The sequence below is a fragment of the Microcaecilia unicolor genome, chromosome 11, assembly GCF_901765095.1.
Source record: "Microcaecilia unicolor chromosome 11, aMicUni1.1, whole genome shotgun sequence".
In the NCBI taxonomy this organism is placed as follows: Eukaryota; Metazoa; Chordata; class Amphibia; order Gymnophiona; family Siphonopidae; genus Microcaecilia; species Microcaecilia unicolor.
Window position 1 is genome coordinate 189,102,319 of NC_044041.1, and position 21,362 is coordinate 189,123,680.

The window sequence follows — 21,362 nt, forward strand, 5'->3', positions numbered from 1 at the left end:
ATAAAACAATCCTTCAGCTATAAATGAAATCATGTGGCCCAGATTCCTTCTGTCCTCTAACAGCCCATCCAATTTCCCTTTCCATATTTCCAATGATGGAGGCAAGACTTCTTACTGAAAGAACGGTCCACAGGTTTACCACTGACTTTGTAAACAAAAAGACCCCTCCCCAAGAGATGAGAAAACCCACACCACTCCGGCATCGGGTAGGCAGAGTGTCAACGCCGACCTTATGCTAGCATTCATCTTAGTGCCAAGATGCCGTTATACAACAGGTGCTAAACTCATGGCACTGGGGCGCCTAGATTGAGGTGTCAGTTTACAGAATTGCTCCTTAAGGGGTCCTTTTACTAAGCTGTGCTGAGCAGGGGTGCAGCTACGTGGGGCCACGGGGGCCTGGGCTCCCGTAGATTTGGCCCTGGACCCCCCCCTGCCGACGACCCTCTCGACCCTCCCTCCCGCCGCCAACCAGCCGTCAACCCGCTGTCGCCTACCATTGCTGGCGGGGGACGTCAGATTCACAGAAACAGAATGAAGCTTTGCAGGCGACGGCGGGGGAGGGTTGGTGGCGGGAGAGGGGGGTCAAGAGGGTCGTCGGCGGGGGGGGGGGGGACGGACAAAGTTGTTGTTGTTGGTGGTGGTGGTGGCGGCAGCTGCAGCGGGGGGCTAAAATGTGCCCCTCACCTCGGGCTCTGGACCTCCCTCTCGCTGAAGTTTGGCTACGCCCCTGGCGCTGAGCACTAACGCATGTCAAACGCAGCTAAAACTGGACTACGGCAGGATGCGCTCAGGCATCCTGGTTTAACTTCAAAATGTATGCGTGCACTATGAGGGGGTGTCAGGGGTCGAGAGTGGGCAATCCTGCGCTAACCAGTTAGCACATCTATATTACCATGCGCTGTTTAGCACAGGGATACTGCGTGAGCCCTTACTGCCTACCAAATGGGCAGTGGTAAGTGCTCACACGGTAATTTTTAAAAAATAGCCACGTGCTGATCGCAACATTAGCGCATGGCCATCAATACAAAAAAAAATAGGCCATTTTACAGCTGCAGTATAAATAGCCTACGCATGCGGGAAAGACCTGTGTAAGGGCGCAATAATGCAACTTGTTACAACAGCTTAGAAAAAACAACCCCTAAGTGACAGGAGTGGAGGAGTGGCCTAATGGTTAGTGCAGTGGGTTGTGGACCTGGGGAACCACTTGAATTCCTGCAGCTGCTGCCTAACGGTCAGCAGCGGGTTGGGAAACTGGGTTCCATTCCCGCTGCTGCCTAACGATCAGCAGGGGGATGAGATCCTGGGGAACTGGGTTCGATTCCCTTTGCAGTTAGTTGTGTGTGACTCTGGGCAAGTCACTTAGCCCTTCACTGCCCCAGGTACAATATAATACTAGATTGTGAGCCTAAAAGGAACAGTACCAATATCTGAAAAAAAGAAAAATTGTGTAGCTTTCTTCTAGCTTGCTTGATGTAAATAGTTAAACATCCTATATAATAAAACTCACCCTCAACGTTCTGAGGACGCTGACGTCACTGTCAGGTCCTCTAGGCACTTCCTTCCGGTACGAAGCCTTCGTGGTGGTGAAGCCACCGAAAACACTGTGTTGGGGCCCCGCCCTCGCGTCAAACGTGATGACGTCGAGGGCGGAGCAATGGCGTCAGTGGCTTCACAAACAACGAATCAGCAGATTGAAGGTGGCGTGCCGAGGTCCGCAACAATGGCGTCAGTGCCTTCGGAACGCCGAAGGGGTGAGTAGGGAGGGGGGGAGGTTCGGAAGGAAACCGTACTAGCGCCCGTTTCATTGGCGCAAGAAACGGGCATGTGCGTGAGTTGGGAGGGGGGAGGTTCGGAAGAAAACCGTGCTAGCGCCCGTTTCATTGGCGCAAGAAACGGGCATGTTTTACTAGTTGTTAATAAAAGTTCTATTAATAATAATCCTTTTTGATATCACTTCCGTATACTATTAATCTGGGTCAATAATATACTACCCTATTTCCCCGAAAGTAAGACATCCCCTGAAAATAAGACCTAGTAGAGGTTTTCCTGAATTGGTAGATATAAGGCCTCCCCCGAAAGTAAGACCTAGCAAATTTTTGTTTGAAAGCAGGGCCGCCGAGAGCCGGACAAGGCCGCCCCCGGGCCGCCCCCCCCCCCCCCCACCTGAGGTCACTGGGCCCCTCTCCACCCACCCTCCGTCGCTCCCGGAACTAACCTTAAACGCCTCCTTTCACCTTCGCAGCAAGCAGCAGCAGGGCAGACCTCTCCTTCCTTCCATGCCCCGCCTTCACGGACGTTACGTCAGGCGAGGGCGGGACACGGAAGGAAGGCGTGGCTTGCCCTGTTGCTGCTTGCTGCAAAGGTGAAAGGAGGCGTTTAAGGTTAATTCTGGGAGCGACGGAGGGCGAACGGGCCAACCCCGATCCAACCCCGATGTTTCCCCAAAAAATAAGACAGCCCCTGAAAATAAGACCTAGCGCATTTTGGGGGGCAAAAATTAATATAAGACAGTGTCTTATTTTCGGGGAAACACGGTATGAATCATCTATATATATATATATATATATATATATATATATATATATACACACACACACACACACACACTTAACAGGATTGCCTGTGGGAAATCTGCAACTTTTCATCAGTTAGCACCATAAATTAACAGATGGATAGAAGAAAATACATAAATAGATCGCATATACATAGATACAAACAGCTAATGAAAAAGGAAACCAGCATGAAGAATATTCCTACAGGCTGTCTGAAGCGCTAGGACCCAGGGAAACCCCAGTTCCAGGGCATGAAGAAAGGAGAGAACTTGGCCAACCGCCCTGTCTGTATCTCTTTGGGAATCTGGGTCCAACCTCAGAGCTCCTTTCAGTTCTCCCTGATAACATCAATAGGGGTGGGGGGAAGCCAGAAGACTCTCTGTTCCTGTGACACTTCCTGTACTTCTTTCAAAAGACCCGTCTCATTCAGCATCAGGGGGATAAAGAACTCTTTAAACAGAGTCAATCAAGGCACTGTGTCAGGACAGACATTGTGTTTTGAAAGCTCATTCATAGGGAATGCAGGAGATCAAAAGAGTCTCTCTCTTCCCTGTTGCCTTCTCAGGTTCCCCTTGCAGACCCCTGACCCCACAATAACAGCTGAACACAGAAATGCTGCACATGGGGGGAGGGGAGAAAAAAAAGAGAGAAGCTTAATTTACTGTTGATGGATTTTTTTTTTTTAAATTGTGGAGTAAGATGGACTAGAAGGGGAAAATATCCTGGGAGTATCCTCTCCTTTGCGTGTGCATGCCAGTTTGATCCTGGATAGGGTTACCATATGTCCAGATTTACCTGGACATGTCCTCTTTTTGAGGACATGTCCGGGCGTCCGGACGGGTTTTGCCAGTCCGCCCTTTTGTCCGAATTTCTGGACAAACAGGCGGGCAGGTAGGCCTATCCTAGCCTCCCCTTCCCTTACTATCTACTGCCCTGGTGGTCTAGTGACCTCTTCGGGGCAGGAAAGAGCCCCCTCTTTCCTGCCCGGAGCGCTGCCCTTGCCCTGCATCCTGTTGCTGTGACGGCCTCGGGATTCAAAATGGCCGCCGAGAGGTGAAGCGGCCTCGTGAGACTTCAACTCTTGGCGGCCATTTTTAATCCCGAGACTGTTACAGCAACAAGATGCAGGGCAAGGACAGAGCTCCGGGCAGGAAAGAGGGGGCTCTTTCCTGCTCCGAAGAGGTCACTAGACCACCACGGCAGTAGATAGTAAGTAAGGGGAGGGGAGGTGACCCGGGGGAGGGGAGGTGATGGGGGGGGGGCAGGGGAGGGGAATATGTGACCCAGGGGAAGGGGAGGGGAATATGTGACAGGGGGCTGGGTGAAGATGCAAAAGGGGCAGGGCAGGGGGCGGGACACGTGTCCTCTTTTTGAGAGGACAAAATATGGTAACCCTAATCCAGGATTACCACTGCCAAGGGCCCTAGCTGGAAACTTCAGTTTTCATGACATCCAAGTGGGCCTGGTTTGCAAAATAACTGCAGCGGCTTTACATAAGATATATTTTGAACACAATTTGGGCAATTTGAAATGCTTGGAGGGTGTGCAAGCCAACTTTCAAAGGGAAACTCTACAGGGAGCTTCCCTTTGAAAATCCCATGGAGAGCTTTTGCCACAGGAAGTCTTTACCCTGTGCAATTCTAAACAAAACCCTATGAGGCGTATTTTCAAAGCACTTAACTTTCCAAAGTTCCATAGAAACCTATGGAATTTTGGAAGGCTAAGTCCTTTGAAAATATGCCTCTCTATGTACTTAAGGGGGCATAAATGAACCTTCAACCCTGATGACACCCCTTTTCCTTGCATGTTAGGGAGAAAGTTTCAAAGGGGGGGGGGGCATGATCTTGCTGGTAAACACACCCATTTATCAGTAGAAATCTTTTAGGAAATTATTCCCTAGGTTTGCACATTTTGGTCATCTTCAAATCCAGATTAGAGAATGATATGGGGACAAAGTCTGATACCCGTCCTGTCCCTCTGTCCCCGTGAGCTCTGTCCTCTTCCCTGCCCCATCCCCGCGAGCTCTGACTCCCATCTGCACAAGCCTCAAACTGAACAATGTTGCCACATTTAGACTGACTCTGGACAGAATTTCTGCATGAAGGAAGCCCTTCCCTCATTATTTAATACCTCACTGCATTCCACAAGACAAAAGGAGCAAGTTCCCACATGCCATCTTCTTCTTTTGTAGATACAGGGAAAAAAGATGTTAAAAGCTCCCAGGTCTCAACCTAATTAAATGATTTTTTTAAAATTGTACTTATACATAAATACTCATAACATGTCTGTTTTGGTGGCCCTTTACTAGGTAAAAACATTTCTGCACCAATATAGGGAGTCCCTATAACCAGCCCCTCCCACTGACACAATGATTTACAATTTAGAACTAATTACTGCTCTAAAGAAAACACATAGCCTACGAAACTACCTCAACAATCCACACAATTATTACAGTTCACCCATATCCTACCTAACACCTTTCGTCTATCTTCCTTTACCTAATCTTCAAACTTTAATAATTGTATCTGTTACCATGAAATAATTATATCTATCTTCTCTTACCTAATCCTCAAACATTAGAATTGTATCTGTTATCACGAAATGATTATGTCATAACCATACTCTGTAAGCCACACTGAGCCTGCAAATAGGTGGGAAAATGTGGGAAACAAATGCAATACATAAATAAATAATAAACGATAAAAAACAATGCTTCCTGTTTGTACATCCGTACGCTGCACAAGCTGGAATGCTTGAAAATATGTGAGATCAAATAAAAACGCTATCAACAATAAAGAACGACAATGTGGACAAAGCAGCTCATAGGTTTGCTTACTTTGGGTGAATAGGTATGACGGCTGCGCGGAGGAGAGGGACTATTAACTTCATGGGTTTCAGCCGTCATGCCGTCTCCGGTTGTCAATCTAACTTCTCGGTCATCGCTTTCCTACTCGCTCCCTTCACCGCTGTCCTTCAATTTTTGGGCCGCCGGCAGTGTCAGTAAGGTAAGTAAGCACACTGCCTTTCCTGCAGCCAGCCACAGCGATTCACCAAGGCCCTAGCTCTGTGGCCTTCCTCCTGTCAAGTCCCACCCTCTCCACTGCAACTTCCTGTTTGATGCTAAGCAGGAAGTAGCAGTACAGAGGGCGGGACTTGACAGGCAGAAAGCCATGGACCTGGCCAGTGTGAATTGCTGAAGCTGCCGGCTGACTGCAGAAAAAGTGTAAGTGGTGACATATGCGGGGGAGGAGAGAATTTTTTTTTTGCCAAGGTAACAAGGCTTTTTACCGTTCCCGCAGGGTGGTAAAAAGTTTTGTTCCCACATCTGCGGGAATGTATTTTTCAGTGTTTCCTTTACTGCAGATTTACTGTGGTTTACCGCGGTATAGCTGTGCTCACGGTAACTGTGTCGTTCTCTAATCTAGATCTCTCTGGCTGGAAATGAGAATGATTGGTTCAGCACACGAAAAGGAGAAGTGGGCTAATTCAAAAAGCTACCGTCAAAATCATTCAAAGGCTCATGGAAGCAGACAGTGGGATTCAACAAACTAATAAACAGGCCGTAAGACTACTTACCCCTGGTGTTGTAATTATGTGAGTCCATGAATGAGAGGCCAAGGCGCTCATCCTCCTGCAGTGTGCTCTGATCCGTGAAGCTGCGATCTATGGCGCTCATCATGTGCGTCTTCTCATGGCGGTAGTTAATTGTGGCCTTGGTCATTTTGACAGGCTTTCTGAAGCAGGAAAAAAAGATGCAGATGGATGTGGGTTAATTCTACCCGCGTTTCAATATGTGATGATCAGAGTTTAAAAACTAAACGCCCGATATTCAAACAGGCTTAATCAGGCAGAAGAGGCTCCTGTCCGGTTAGACCCTGCTGACCTGGCCAGCGCCAGTTAATTGGAAGGTGCCTCTGAATATTTCCACTAACTGGCCATTCCTTCCCAACTGGGCAGGTTAGGAGCAGTCTCAGGACAGAGTTTAGGCGGAGTCACAATTCACCTGGTTAGCGGGACAAATTCTATAAATGGCGCCTAAAGTTGTGTGTGCTAATTTGGCTGCAACTTAATCGAACAAGCCAATCAGTGCTGATATTTGACAATTAACAACCAATTATCAGCACTAGCTAGTAATAATTAGAAAGCCTGCTTATAGCTTGCTGCTAAGCTCATTTCATTTTCGGCGCCAATTTTTAGGCACAACTTATAGAATTTGGCACTCAGTTCATAAAGTTAAGACTGAAAAGACACCTTCTTAACTTTAAGCGACAATTAACCGGGCTGAATATCAGCTGGTGCCCGGTTCACTTCCAGGTCAGTGCACATACTTGGGTATTCACTACTACTACTACTACTATTTAGCATTTCTAAAGCGCTACAAGGCATACGCAGCGCTGCACAAACATAGAAGAAAGACAGTCCCTGCTCAAAGAGCTTACAATCTAATAGACAAAAAATAAAGTAAGCAAATCAAATCAATTAATGTGTACAGGAAGGAGGAGAGGAGGGTAGGTGGAGTATTTAACTCTTAAACATTCTCTTCCCCTCCCCCCTCCCAAGAAACAGATTTTGACCACCATCACAGTCAGGGCCGCCGAGGGGGGGGGGGGGGGGGGACAGGGGGGAACAAAATTCTCCAGGCCCGGGCCTCCGGGGGGAGGGGCCCAGCGCCGCCGCCACAGTCCGGCCCACCCGCCCTCCATCGCTCCCTGGCACTGAACCCAAGCTCCTCACCTTCGAAAGCGCAGCAAGCAGCGGCAGACCACCCCCTCCCTCCGCGTCCCGCCACACATGTGCCTCAGCACTGAATATCCAGCATTAGTTCAGCCCAGTGGCATAGCTACGTGGGGCCAGGGGGGGGCTGGGCCCCCGTAGATTTGGCCCTGGACCCCCCTGCTGATGACCCTCTCGACCCCCCTCCCACCGCCAACCCTCCCCCGCAGTCGCCGTGGACTACCTTTGCTGGCGGGGGACCCCAATCCCCGCCAGCCGAGGAGGTCCTCTTCTTCCCGCGAAGGCTTCGTTCTGTTTCTGACGTTCTGCACGTTGTACCGAGGCAGATGAAAGAGACTGTTGACCACCAGCTCTTCAGGACATCCTTAAAGACGTTTTTATTCAAGAATGCTTATCCCACTGCCAATGCTATACCCTAGTCTTCCTCATCCCTATCTTATCCACTTGTACTTACCCCTCCCTTTGACTTTATTGAATCTGTTCCCTCCCTGAATTGTACCATTTGTAATATTGTAAGCCACATTGAGCTCGCTTTTGTGGGATAATGTGGGGTATAAATGTACCAAAAATAAATAAATACATACATCATAGATGTCATTTCATCAATAGAACTTTGAGTTCATGCACCATAGGTGTTAATATCTTCTATGGCCATAGCACTAGTTAGGTGAGCTGAAGAGACTATGGGAGTCTTGTTTTTTGTAGGCAGCAGCTTTAAGAAAGGTCCCAGCTCTGCCTGAGCCTCGGGGTGAAGTTATGGGAACCCATCAAGAAACAAGTTTGCTATTGTTTTCAGTAGCCTCTACAAATGTTTGGGGACACTCAATATAGTAGCAAGCTCTGCCCAATGGCTTCAGCCCACAGCATGGGCCAGATAGGCTCAAGCTGCCTCCTGTCATAAAACCTCCTTGTCTACTGCATCATGGGAGTCCATTATCCTCAGAGACAGTTGTAAACCTGTTGCATTATGGGATCATTTTCACTAGACGTTGTCATAAAACCTCCTTGTCTATTGCATCATGGGAGTCCATTATCCTCAGAGACAGTTGTTGACCTGTTGCATTATGGGATCATTTTCACTAGACATTGTCATGAAACCTCCTTGTCTATTGCATCATGGGAGTCCATTATCCTCAGAGACAGTTGTAAACCTGTTGCATTATGGGATCATTTTCACTAGACATTGTCATGAAACCTCCTTGTCTACTGCATCATAGGAGTCCACTATCCTCAGAGACAGTTGTTGACCTGTTGCATTATGGGATCATTTTCACTAGACATTGTCATGAAACCTCCTTGTCTACTGCATCATAGGAGTCCACTATCCTCAGAGACAGTTGTTGACCTGTTGCATTATGGGATCATTTTCACTAGATATTGTCTGCCATGTTGTGCTGTAGCTTATCTGGGTGATGTGACAGCAAAAGGTATCACAAAAGCTCCTGATTGCCTCCATTATAACAGGTTGTTCACGGATACTCATTGTAGAGTGTTCACAGATGCAAACTGCTATCCCTGCTCTCAGGAGAACAAGCCAAGGATCCAAAACAGCAGGTGTGCAGGGTTTTGGAAGCTTTGAATAACAAACCAAGTAAATAAAAAGAATTTATCGTAGTGACTCAGGTGTTCATTCCATACCAAGCAAAATCATTTTATTTTTTAACTACATATCTCAATTGTGTATTACTGAGATCCAGCTAAATCCTTCCTTCCTACACTATATCAACCCCATACTGGGACGGAGAAATGCAAAATGTTTTTTTTTTTTTTGCCAAGAATTTCCTATTCCATCATTAACTGTGGGGGCCCACCCATAGTTTAAGTCTAAAAGGTCAACCCCAGGTAAGAGGCCAGTGCAAGGGTATTAGGCAGACTTTCAGCTTTGCCTCCATGCCCCCCCCCCTCCCAACTAACAGTCAAGTCCCTAGTCTCTAGGGTGGTGGACTTTCGTTCTGGGGAACTGAGGAACTGAGTTCGATTCCCGGCACAGGCAGCTCCTTGTGACTCTGGGCAAGTCACTTAACCCTCCATTGCCCCATGTAAGCCGCATTGAGCCTGCCATGTGTGGGAAAGCGCAGGGTACAAATGTAACAAAAATAAAATAGATACTATTGGAGATTCTACATGGAATGTTGCTACTATTGGAGATTCTACATGGAATGTTGCTATTCCACTAGCAACATTCCATGTAGAAGGCTGCGCAGGCTTCTGTTTCTGTGAGTCTGACGTCCTGCATGTATGTGCACAGAAGCAGAAGCCTGTGCGACCACATTGGTGATCTGTCTGCAAGGGCCGACTTCTACATGGAATGTTGCTAGTGGAATAGCAACATTCCATGTAGAATCTCAAATAGTAGCAACAGTGGAGGAGTGGCCTAGTGGTTAGGGTGGTGGACTTTGGTCCTGAGGAACTGAGTTCGATTCCCACTTCAGGCACAGGCAGCTCCTTGTGACTCTGGGCAACAAAAATAAAATAGATACTATTGGAGATTCTACATGGAATGTTGCTACTATTGGAGATTCTACATGGAATGTTGCTATTCCACTAGCAACATTCCATGTAGAAGGCTGCGCAGGCTTCTGTTTCTGTGAGTCTGACGTCCTGCATGTATGTGCACAGAAGCAGAAGCCTGTGCGACCACATTGGTGATCTGTCTGCAAGGGCCGACTTCTACATGGAATGTTGCTAGTGGAATAGCAACATTCCATGTAGAATCTCAAATAGTAGCAACAGTGGAGGAGTGGCCTAGTGGTTAGGGTGGTGGACTTTGGTCCTGAGGAACTGAGTTCGATTCCCACTTCAGGCACAGGCAGCTCCTTGTGACTCTGGGCAACAAAAATAAAATAGATACTATTGGAGATTCTACATGGAATGTTGCTACTATTGGAGATTCTACATGGAATGTTGCTATTCCACTAGCAACATTCCATGTAGAAGGCTGCGCAGGCTTCTGTTTCTGTGAGTCTGACGTCCTGCACGTACGTGCAGGACGTCAGACTCGCAGAAGCCTGCGCGGCCACATTGGTGATCTGCAAGGGCCGACTTCTACATGGATGTAGAATCTCAAATAGTAGCAACAATGGAGGAGTGGCCTAGTGGTTAGGGTGGTGGACTTTGGTCCTGGGGAACTGAGGAACTGAGTTCGATTCCCGGCACAGGCAGCTCCTTGTGACTCTGGGCAAGTCACTTAACCCTCCATTGCCCGCCGCATTGAGCCTGCCATGAGTGGGAAAGCGCGGGGTACAAATGTAACCAAAAATAAAAAAAACTATAGTGACTACCCCAACATCACCTTTCCTAGAACAATCCTGCGCAAAGCTGACATCATACTTTAGTTTGTATATATTTACATAATGAGGGCAATTTCCAAAAGCCATTTATCCAGGGAAATGGGCTACCTGAAAATTGCCTTGCCTTCCAGCACTTATAAAGCATTTGATTGCAGCTGTCTCCCACCAGAAGCTGCCACCCTATTTTTAGTTCACCTGATGGTTGAGCCAGTCCTAAAGGTTAAGCTGTGGTAAACAATGCCAGTGCCAGGCTCTGGACCAAGCTTCATCACCAACCTTTCCAAGTGTGTATTAGAGGACACCAAGAACCATTTTTCTTCTCTTCCTGGCATATTGATTCCCAGCCCTGTCCTATAAACCAGGGGCGTATCTGCGTGGGGCCTCAGGGGCCTGGGCCCCCGCAGATTTCGCCCTGGACCCCCCTACCGCTGCCAACCCTCCCCCTCCGTTGCTCGCCTACCTTCGCTGGCGGGGGACCCCAACCCCCGCCAGCCGAGGTCCGCGTCCTCCTGCCGCTGCCGGCTGCCTTTGGTCCTTTAATTCTTCCATTGAAGCTGGCGCCGACGAAAGTTTCTTTTGAGTCTGACGTCGCTGCACGTTGTACGTGCAGGACGTCAGACTCAGAAATTGTTTCTGAGTCTGACGTCCTGCACGTACAACGTGCAACGTGCAGCGACGTCAGATTCAAAAGAAACTTTTTCGTCGGCGCCAGCTTCAATGGAAGAATGAAAGGACCAAAGGCAGCCGGCAGCGGCAGGAGGACGCGGACCTCGGCTGGCGGGGGTTGGGGCCCCCCGCCAGCGAAGGTAGGCGAGCAACGGAGGGGGAGGGTTAGCAATGGCAGCGGCTGGGGGGAGGGGGATCGGCAATGGCGGCGGCGGCGGGGGGGGGCTATAATGTGCCCCCCCTCTCTGGCCCTGGCCCCCCCTACCGCCGCAGTTCAGATACGCCCCTGCTATAAACCACACAGTCACTCAAGTTTTTGGGATATCTGCAGTGAATATGTATAAGATAAATTTGCATGCACTAAAGACACCAAAGAATGTAAAAATAGTGGATAAAACACATTCAAAAAATACTACAAAGTCCAAAATATATGACATGAACAAACAATTCTAAATATTTCCTGAAACCCTTATATTGAATGTCATTACATTTGTTTTTTAATCTTTTATATATTTTTTTTCATTGGTTATTCAAAATGGTTCTAATGCATGCTTATTGTATTGTATTGTATTGTATTATAAGCCACATTGAGCCTGCAAAGAGGTGGGAAAATGTGGGATACAAATGCAACAAATAAATAAATAAATAAATTACCGTATTTTTCGGACTATAAGACGCACTTTTTCCCCCCAAAATTTGGGAGGAAAATGTGGGTGCTTCTTATAGTCCGAATGTAGCGTACCTGCTCGCTGTGGGGGGGGCGGCGGCCAGGGCCGGTCTTAGGCTGAGGCGAGCGTTGCGATCGCATAGGGCCTCGCGCTCAAAGGAGCCCCCCGCGGCGCGTCTCAACTCTGCCCAGTGCTTTTTTTGTGAGGTCCAGCTCACCTGCCCGCTGCCTTCCGTTCGTGCACCCGTGCTCCCTGTTTTGAAAATTTTAATTTACCCGAAGTCGCGGCGAAGCAGCAGTAAAAGCAGCAGGCAGGCTCGCCTTCTCATCGCTTCCCTTCCCCCTCAGCGCGTCCCGCCTTCCTCTGATGTAACTTCCTTTCCGCGAGGGCAGGACGCGCTGAGAGGGAAGGGAAGCGACGAGGAGGTGAGCCTGCCTGCCTGCTGCTTTTAGTTACTGCTGGTTCGCCGCGACTTCGGGTATGTAAATTAAAGATTTCAAGGCAGGGAGCACGGTTGCACGAACGGAAAGTCGGGGAGCTGAGGGCGGACAGGCAGGCGGGCGGGCAGGTGGGTGGGGGTTTGAACGAATCGCTGGACATGGGGAGGGGAGGAGAAATTGCTGGACATGGAGGGGAGGGGAGAGAGGAGAATCGTTGGACATGGATGGCAGGGGAGAGAGGAGAATCGTTGGACATGGATGGCAGGGGAGGACAAATTCCACTGCAGAGCCACACAGGTTGTGCAAAACTGCCGTCCCCATACCTGTGGTCCTCTGGCAGATCTCCGCCACACTTTCTGCTTTAAAATTTTTTTCCCTATTTTTCTCCTCTAAAACCTAGGTGCATCTTATGGTCCGGTGTGTCTTATAGTCCGAAAAATACAGTAAATGTTTCATTAGTATTATCCTGACATCATATTAAATCTCTGGTAGTTGAATTCCAGTGCTGTTAAATGTGTATATTTTTGGTACTATTTCATGGTAGTACCATGGTTGTACCATGGTTGTACCATACTTTGTATTATCTCTGTGATACTATATACAGGCTTATTTTCAAAGCACTTTGGGAGGCTAAGTTCCATAGGTTTCTATGGAACTTTGGGAGGCTAAGTGCTTTGAAAATATGCCTCATAATATGTACCATACTTTGTAAGCCGCACTGAACCTGCTATTGAGCGAGAAAGAGCGGGGTATAAATGCCACAAATAAATAAATAAATAAAATAGTCCTAATTAGGTTTCAATTTGCAGTTCTCAAGCTTACCTCAATTATTGTATTTATGTTTATATTTGGCCATTTTTACTATTGTTATGCTATTAACAAAATTGTAATTTTGTAATTGTAATTTTACATTACCTCTCGCCTTGACTACTGCAACCTACTCCTCACTGGCCTCCCACTTAGCCATCTACCCCCCCTTCAGTCCGTTCAGAACTCTGCTGCACATCTTATCTTCCGCCTTGACCGATATACTCATATCACCCCTCTCCTCAACTCACTGCACTGGCTTCCGATTAGGTACCGCATACAGTTCAAGCTTCTCCTACTAACCTACAAATGCACTCCATCTGCAGCCCCTCCCTACCTCTCTACCCTCATCTCCCCTTACGTTCCTACCCGTAACCTCCGCTCACAGGACAAATCCCTCCTCTCAGTACCCTTCTCCACCACCGCCAACTCCAGGCTCCGCCCTTTCTGCCTCGCCTCACCCCATGCTTGGAATAAACTCCCTGAGCCCATTCGCCAGGCCCCCTCCCTGCCCAACTTCAAATCCTTGCTCAAAGCCCACCTCTTCAATGTCGCCTTCAGCACCTAACCATTATACCTGTATTCAGGAAATCTAGACTGCCCCAATTTGATTGTCTGCACATTTTGTCCATTAGATTGTAAGCTCCTTTGAGCAGGGACTGTCCTTCTTTGCTAAACTGTACAGCGCTGCGTAACCCTAGTAGCGCTCTAGAAATATTAAGTAGTAGTAGTAGTAATTTTTTTGTTAATCTATACCTGCTGTACACTGCCTTGGGTGAATCTCTTCATTAAAGGAGATTAATAAATCCCAATAAAGAGACAACGAAAGGTTGCAAGGACAGATTGGGGAACCTCTACCCTACAAACAGCATCGCAGCAGCACCTCTAGAGGATAAATAACCAACGAAAGTCAAAGACGTGCCACATCCCACCAATAACTTGATCTGGAAATAAAATCCAGTATTATGGCGCTTTTGCCATGAGAGATTTTTAGTGGGTTCAGATGATGTTACTGGAAAGACAAACGGCCACTTTTAAAAACAGCTGCATAAGTTCTTTCGCCAAACATGGGCAGTACTAAATATTAAGTACTTTTGTTCATTTAATGGGCTGATGCTCAGAACTTGGCACTATCTGGAACAGTCCCCGATCACATACCTCAGAAGCAGCGCTGAAAAATATCTCCCCAATGTACAACTGTAAAAAGATGCAAATAGTATGCGCGTTCTTTGACTGAAAGCAAGGTGGGAGGAACATGCCCACAAGAGTTTTGCTCGCATACGCCAGGCAAACCTGGAAGTAAGGCACATACGGGCACTGTTTTTCTACCAGTGGCGTAGCTACAGGTGGGCCTGGGTGGGCTGGGGCCCACCCACTTTGGAGTCAGGCCCACCCAAAATTGTGACACTCTTGCTGTGGCTGGTGGGGATCCCTAAACCTTGCCAGTTGAAGATTTGCTCTCCTTGGGCAGCCAGCACTTGCCTTGAGCTGACAGTGAGACCAGCCCTTCTGCACAGGCTCAGTTTTCGCACATGCAAATGTACTGAGCATGCACGGCAAGCCGGTAGCAGCATCAGTTTGAGGCAGGTGCTGCTGGCTGACGTTTGGAAGAGTGCTGGCTGCTCGAGGAAGAGGAGGAAATCTTCAGCCGGCAGGGTTTGGGGATCCCCGCCAGTTCAAGTATTTAATATTTGGGGTTTGGGGGCAGGAAGGGCTGCAGAGAGGAGCAAACCGGAGGGGGGCAGGGTGAAATTCCATGCCCACCGACCCATGGCTAAGGCCTACCCAAAATTGGCCATCTGGCTACGCCCCTGTTTTCTACAGCTTTAAATATAAGCTTTTCAAACATTTTTCCACCTGAAAAGTTTATATTTAAGTGCAGAAAACAGGCACCAATGTGCGCTTCCACTTTCAGGTTTGCTCCAACTCATACACTTTGTCTCTCACTTCCAGCGCTTAGAGGCTTCGCACGGGCTTCCTTCTGCTTTCAAAATTAAAATTGAATATCTAAGTGGTTTACAATTGAAATAACGTATATTTGAAATCAATTACAATAAAATAAAGTGCTCCCCAATTTCTCATCTGTATGTCTGGAATTAAAATTAGAAAACCAGCAGCTTTTAAAGAAAAAGTCATGGGAAATCTTCTCTTCAAAAAACCCCCCAATGCGTGCTCCGAGCTGGCATTAGCTAAGGGTGGCTTTGTTTTGTGTGCTGTTCTCCGAGCATTGGGAGGGAATAGGAAATGACATGGTTAACATCGTTTGACTACATTTGCATGCTATTTGCGCTAATCTTTGGTCCCCTCAATTGTCTCTTGTGCTACAGCCCTATGAACATTCTGTGTTCACTAAGGCCGGTGCTAGTCCGGCGCTAATCAGCTGCAGCGCCGGAATTAGGTTTTGAGATTGACCCAATAGTGAGGTGAGCTGAACATGAGATGTTAAGACCTGGTGCAGAAGGAATGTATTTGCCTACACGGCTTCGATTTACTCTGCTCTACCCTTGTTCAGCATTCCGTGTTAAGAAATCTCTTTATCCCATCACTAAGGAGTTAACAATATCCTGCCTCTAATTAGATGTAATTAGTGCCTAAATGAGGTCTAATCAGCATCTTGCAATAGTCCATTATTTCTGTACCCAAACAAGTCAATTCACTGATAAGGAGGCGAACTAAGTCAAGTTGCCACCATGACATCTGCACAATGATCATTAAGAAATCTGCTAGCATCTGAATGATAATTATAGAAATAATTTCTTTTTATCATCACTTGAAAGAATTATAGTCCTCCCAGCAACCTGAAGGCTTCCACCTGGCAAGAGAGGATGAAAAGAAATATATGTTCCCTTCCAATAATTTCAGGTTACGTTTCTTCACATGGGTATTTTTTTGTTTTTAACTGCTCTGGTACAGCAGCCCCAGAGAGGGCATCGAAGCCTACAGAATATACATTTCCCCATCTGCAGTACCAGTAATAGCTCAAGAACCCGCCAACAGAATCTGTCCCATAAAAATGATAAACGAGGAAATTTGGGAGGGAGACACCTGAAAATACTGGGGCTTCTTTTTTTAGGGAAGGGGGTTGGGGAGAAACTACTGTTATGAAGTGTTTGGAGGGATGGAAAAGAGAAACAGAAATATGATACGCTAAACATGGAATGGTTTATGGTTGATATACCACAAATAATTTGCATATCTAAGTGGTTTACAATTGAAATAACATATATTTGAAATCAATTACAATAAAATAAAGTGCTCCCCAATTTCTCGTCTGTATGTCTGGAATAAGATAACTCAGAGAATATAAAAAGGAAAGACAGAGACAAGACAAAGTCTACAATCTCAAGGGATGCTAACAGACTGGGGTGCTCATGATCAAAAGTCAACGCGAGCGCGCAAGCCCATTATAAATAAACATACACGATTGTAAATTAAATTGTAAATAAAATACAGCCCCTAGAAAAGAACAAAAAAATGCATAGCCACCTCGATCAACGGCCAACCTATGTTTTACGGCACCATGCGTAAACCCGCGGTTAGACCCGCTTTACGACAGGATGCACTTTACGACAAAAGGAAAAGCACCCCCTACGCACATGCCTGCTGTTCGTAGCCTAGCGCGTCTGATTAGTGCGCATGCGTCCCGGCTACTTAGCTTCATTTTACTACGCTGTCTACAGGGATTAGCGCCGCTACACCGCTGCATATTTTTGCCTACATTAACTTCTGATTATGCCATACCGCTACACCGTGCTACTACGGCGTTGGAAGAGCGGTATTTCCAGAGCGCTATCTAAAATAGCACCGGGGTTTGATCATGAGGGAATGGGTAACACAAGGGCACATAATCAGAAACCCAAACTACACAGGAACCATAGAATAAGAGCGGGACAAGGAATATGAGATCAAAGAACTTCTACACTAAGGGACCCTTTTACTAAGCCACACAGGTGCCTACACGTACCCAACGTGCCTCAATTTTGAGTTACCGCCTGACTACCATGTGGCCCTTGCAGTAATTTCCTTTTCTTGACGCGCGTCCGCTAGGCGCACCAGAAAATACTTTTATTTTCTGGCGCGCGGGTGGTAATCAGGCGGTAAACGTCATTCTACACGTGTAGACCATTACCGCCCAGTTACCGCGTGAGACCTTACCGCTAGGTCAATAGCTGGCGGTAAGGTCTCAGACCCAAAATGGACGCGCGTGGCAATTTTCATTGTGCTGCACGTCCATTTTCCGCAAAAATGTTTAAAAAGACATTTTTTTACAGGTGCGCTGAAAATTGATTCTGTGCACCCAAAACACACGTCTACACTACCGCAGGCCATTTTTCAGCGCGCCTTTGCAAAAGGGCCTGTAAGTCTCTTCACAACACGCTGATGTCTTGGATCCACTGATACTAGTCACTGAGGCACTGTCCTCAATCAGAGATTTCTTATGCATAGCTCTCCTTTTGCACACTGCTGCATGACATAAATTCAGCACCATCCACCCTCCAGGTGCTGAGAGCACGGGAAAGTCCGCTCACAAGGTAAATGCTGGAGATGGCAAAAGACTCCATGTGGCACAGAGTTCTGACCTCTCAATGGGTAGGGAAAGCTCTCCTCATCCAACCATTTCCCCTTATTCCTTTAGAGCAAGGGTTCTCAACCCAGCCCTCAAGACACACCCAGCCAGTCAGGTTTTCTGGATATCCACAATGAATATGCAAATCTATCTTATGTATATTCATTCTGGGTATCCTGAAAACCTGACTGGTTCTGTGTGTCCCTGAGAACTGAGTTGAAAACCCCTGTTCTAGAGTCAAACTCTGGATAAATATGAAAAGAACCAACTATGAAATTCCGTAACTTACTTGACGTTTTGTGGATAAGCATGGCATTAAGTGTAACGTAAATAAGTTTTGACCCAAAAGGCCTATTGATGGCTTCTCTGCACTGCTTTAGCCGAAACCTGGGCATCGATCTTGGCTTGGGGCTCTATCTCCACCTCCACGTGGGTGGATGCAGTCTAAGTGGTTAGGACACTGCAAACATAGGATGCTACCGAAATAAAACAGGACCAAAGTTATTTAAAATAAAATATATGAGTTCCTCGACCCAAACCAAGTACTGATCCCTAGGGGCCCAAAGGACAGGCTGCATCCAGGAATTTCTACTTCCAAATTTCTCTGAGAAAATAAGGTAGGACTACGAGGTCATAAGTACAATGGAATATGGGTGAAAACAGAAAATACGAGAAACTGCACTGACCGCTCATTGCTAACAGAGTAACAAGAAGTCTTGTACAGGAGCATCAGGACGTGTTTTCGGCTATACCCAGCGCACTTTTCTCCCTCTCTACATGCTGGGTTTCAGATTACTTGTCAATTTGCACCACTTTACAGCTGTAAAATCTCCCAAACACCTCCTGCTCTCTTCCAGGAACATCAGACCCTGCCTGTCTCTCACGCCTGGACACCACCCCCATACTTACAACATTCTAGCACCCAATGGAGGTCAATCATAATTGAAAACAGCAGCCTTACATCAGCTGAAAATAACTTTTAGCCAGAATCTCAAAGACTCTAGAACATTCTGCCTCAAACAATCAAATCTACTATTGAAAAGCTGAAGGCTCATAACTTTCCAGCAGCTGAACGTATTATTTCGTAAAGAAAAGGTCCATAAATTTACTTCCACATCTGAAGGATGGCTCTGATTCCTACGAAAATGAGAATGCCAAAATCCTCACTAATGGTCAGACACAGAAGCATCTTTAGATATTTATAAGATCCTAGGAGCACGGGGAAGAAACAATACTCTGAATATTTAGCAATAAGGAAGGGGACGTCTCAAGAAGCCGAGCAGGCAACTGCCCCGCCATTGGAAAACTATTCTGTTATTAGAAACAATGATCCTACATGGCCTCATCCTTATTTACAGACAATCAACATCAGATGACAGGAAACCCTACTGGGCCTGCTGCAAATCATGATTTTGGAAGGGGACTCTGCCTCAGCTGCAGGGGGACAGCCTATCATCAAAATGCCTAAAGACAGCAAAAGGGTTGACTCTACCATTAAGGGGTACATTGTCTAAGAAAGGCACCCCCATTTACATGGTAAATTTGCACGTATGTGATCGGAATACCAGCAAATACCGGATTCTATATGTCACGGCCAAATTTCTATGTCCATCTTTCTGCGTGAGCAACTTAATTGACTTATGAGCTTTGAAATATCAATACTGTAATTACTGATGTTAATTGGCAGTTAATTGGCAGTCTTAAATATTTGCATGCGCATCTCGTGCACTATCCTATAAAGCACAGCGCCTAACTTCAATCGAGTGTACCTGAAAAGGGGAGTGGCCAGGAGCATGTTGGGGGCATTCTAAAACGTTGCACATGGATTTACAGATTTTGCCCAAAGCATGTCTAAGTTGGGTGTCGGCATTTACACTTGAATTTGAATTTGTACAGCACCCAAAATTTAGCCGCTGGATCTACTCTGAACACTGTTCTTTAAAGGACACTCTCCCTTTATAGAACAGCGCTTAGCGCTCAATTTTTTTCACACTGGAATTCTCGTTGCCATTTTTAACATCCTTCCATAATGTATAAATGCCAATATTCCGCCTAAGCGCTATTCTGTAACTTCACACATATCTGCGATAACGTTTAGTTTGCAGGTAGGAGTATATTTTGGTGGAGTCTGAGAAGAATGTGGGCAGGGCAATCATTAACATGTGTAATTGTGATAGGAGTCAAGTATGTTTAATTGACAGGTGACAGCATCACATGACAAGACTGAAGACATATAAGTACACAATAGTAGGAGGATCACCATACAGGACTCCAAGGTACAAGGTCACCAAACATAATTGTGGTAGGAGTACACATGGGTGGAGTCTGAGAAGAATGTAGGCAGAGCACTCATTTACACACAACTGTGGTAGGAGTCAAGGAGGTTTAATTGACAGGAGATGGCGTCAAATGACAAGGCTGAAGCTGTAGCTGCCATCTTGATACACTCAAAACCAAGCAAACTATTGGTCCATGCCCAGCTACACACAGGCAGTCCCTTATTACTAATAAAGCGTTTGCTATTATTTTGGGTCGCTCAATATGGTGGCAAGATCCATGTACTGGCTTCAGGCCAGATAATGGGCCAACCATACTCTCACCATCGCCTGTCAATTAAACCTCCTTGGTAGGAGTACACGTGGGTAGCATCTGAGCAGAATGTGGGCAGGCACTCATTTACATATGTATTTGTGGTAGCCGTACACATGGGTGGAGCTTGAACAGAATGTGGGCAGGCACTCATTTACATATGTATTTGTGGTAGCCGTACACATGGGTGGAGCTTGAACAGAATGTGGGCAGGCACTCATTTACATATGTATTTGTGGTAGCCGTACACATGGGTGGAGCCTGAACAGAATGTGGGCAGGGCACTCATTTACATACGTAACTGATAGAATACCATAAGCTCTGCGTGTATCTCCCCAACCTAGGCGTCACAATTAACAGTAGCTCTATGGCTGGTTTAAGTAAGGATATATACCAGCTTATGCAAATATTCTATGAAAAAGTAGGTGCCTACTTTCCCCTATAGAACAAGTGCCATTTAGGTGCCTTGGGCATTAATATATAGGGGTACTGTCACAGAATCACCTTCTAAGAGGAGAAGTCCATTTGGAAAATGCAGACTCTTCTCCCTCAGCTTTCCCTGATATAACAATGTTCAATTGCACCGGCCACTGGGTGGCAGCATTCCATCCCTTAAAAGGGTAGGGGGCTCACAGGCTGGTGCAGTGACAGCCATATCTGGAAAGCCAGCAAACAGAATCAGGGCACAGGCATCATATGCCGGAATCTTAACAAAAAACATTCAGCCCGCAGTGGTTAAAGGACTAGTAAGCCGCTCACAGCTAAAGGCCGATTTAACCCCGGATATTCAATGCCGGGGAATGTCCGGCCTCCGGCACTGAATACCCGGCAGGGAACTGGGCACTGGACTCAATACTACCAATGTGGCCAGGTGACTCAGTAGATAAAGTTAGGACAGTCATTCATTGAATCAGTTAGCAGTCTGAATATCACTGGTGCTACCCACTCTCCGCCCCAGACCACCCCTAACCTAGCCAGGCAGTATTTTGGGGGTCAGAGGAGATATTAGTGGCAGTACCTGGTTAAATCACAGCTGTCAAACAAGTCTC

General features: G+C 46.8%; 1 protein-coding gene across 2 annotated transcripts in view; it reads right to left on the reverse strand.

Annotated features, from left to right (window-relative positions):
- PTPRU (protein tyrosine phosphatase receptor type U) overlaps positions 1-21,362 on the reverse strand; it is a 559,392-nt gene that overhangs the window by 87,515 nt on the left and 450,515 nt on the right. For both annotated transcript variants that reach the window (XM_030217348.1, XM_030217349.1), the window contains exon 15: positions 6,129-6,286. In XM_030217348.1, the coding sequence (XP_030073208.1) occupies positions 6,129-6,286 (158 nt within the window). The remainder of the gene's footprint in view (positions 1-6,128; positions 6,287-21,362) is intronic.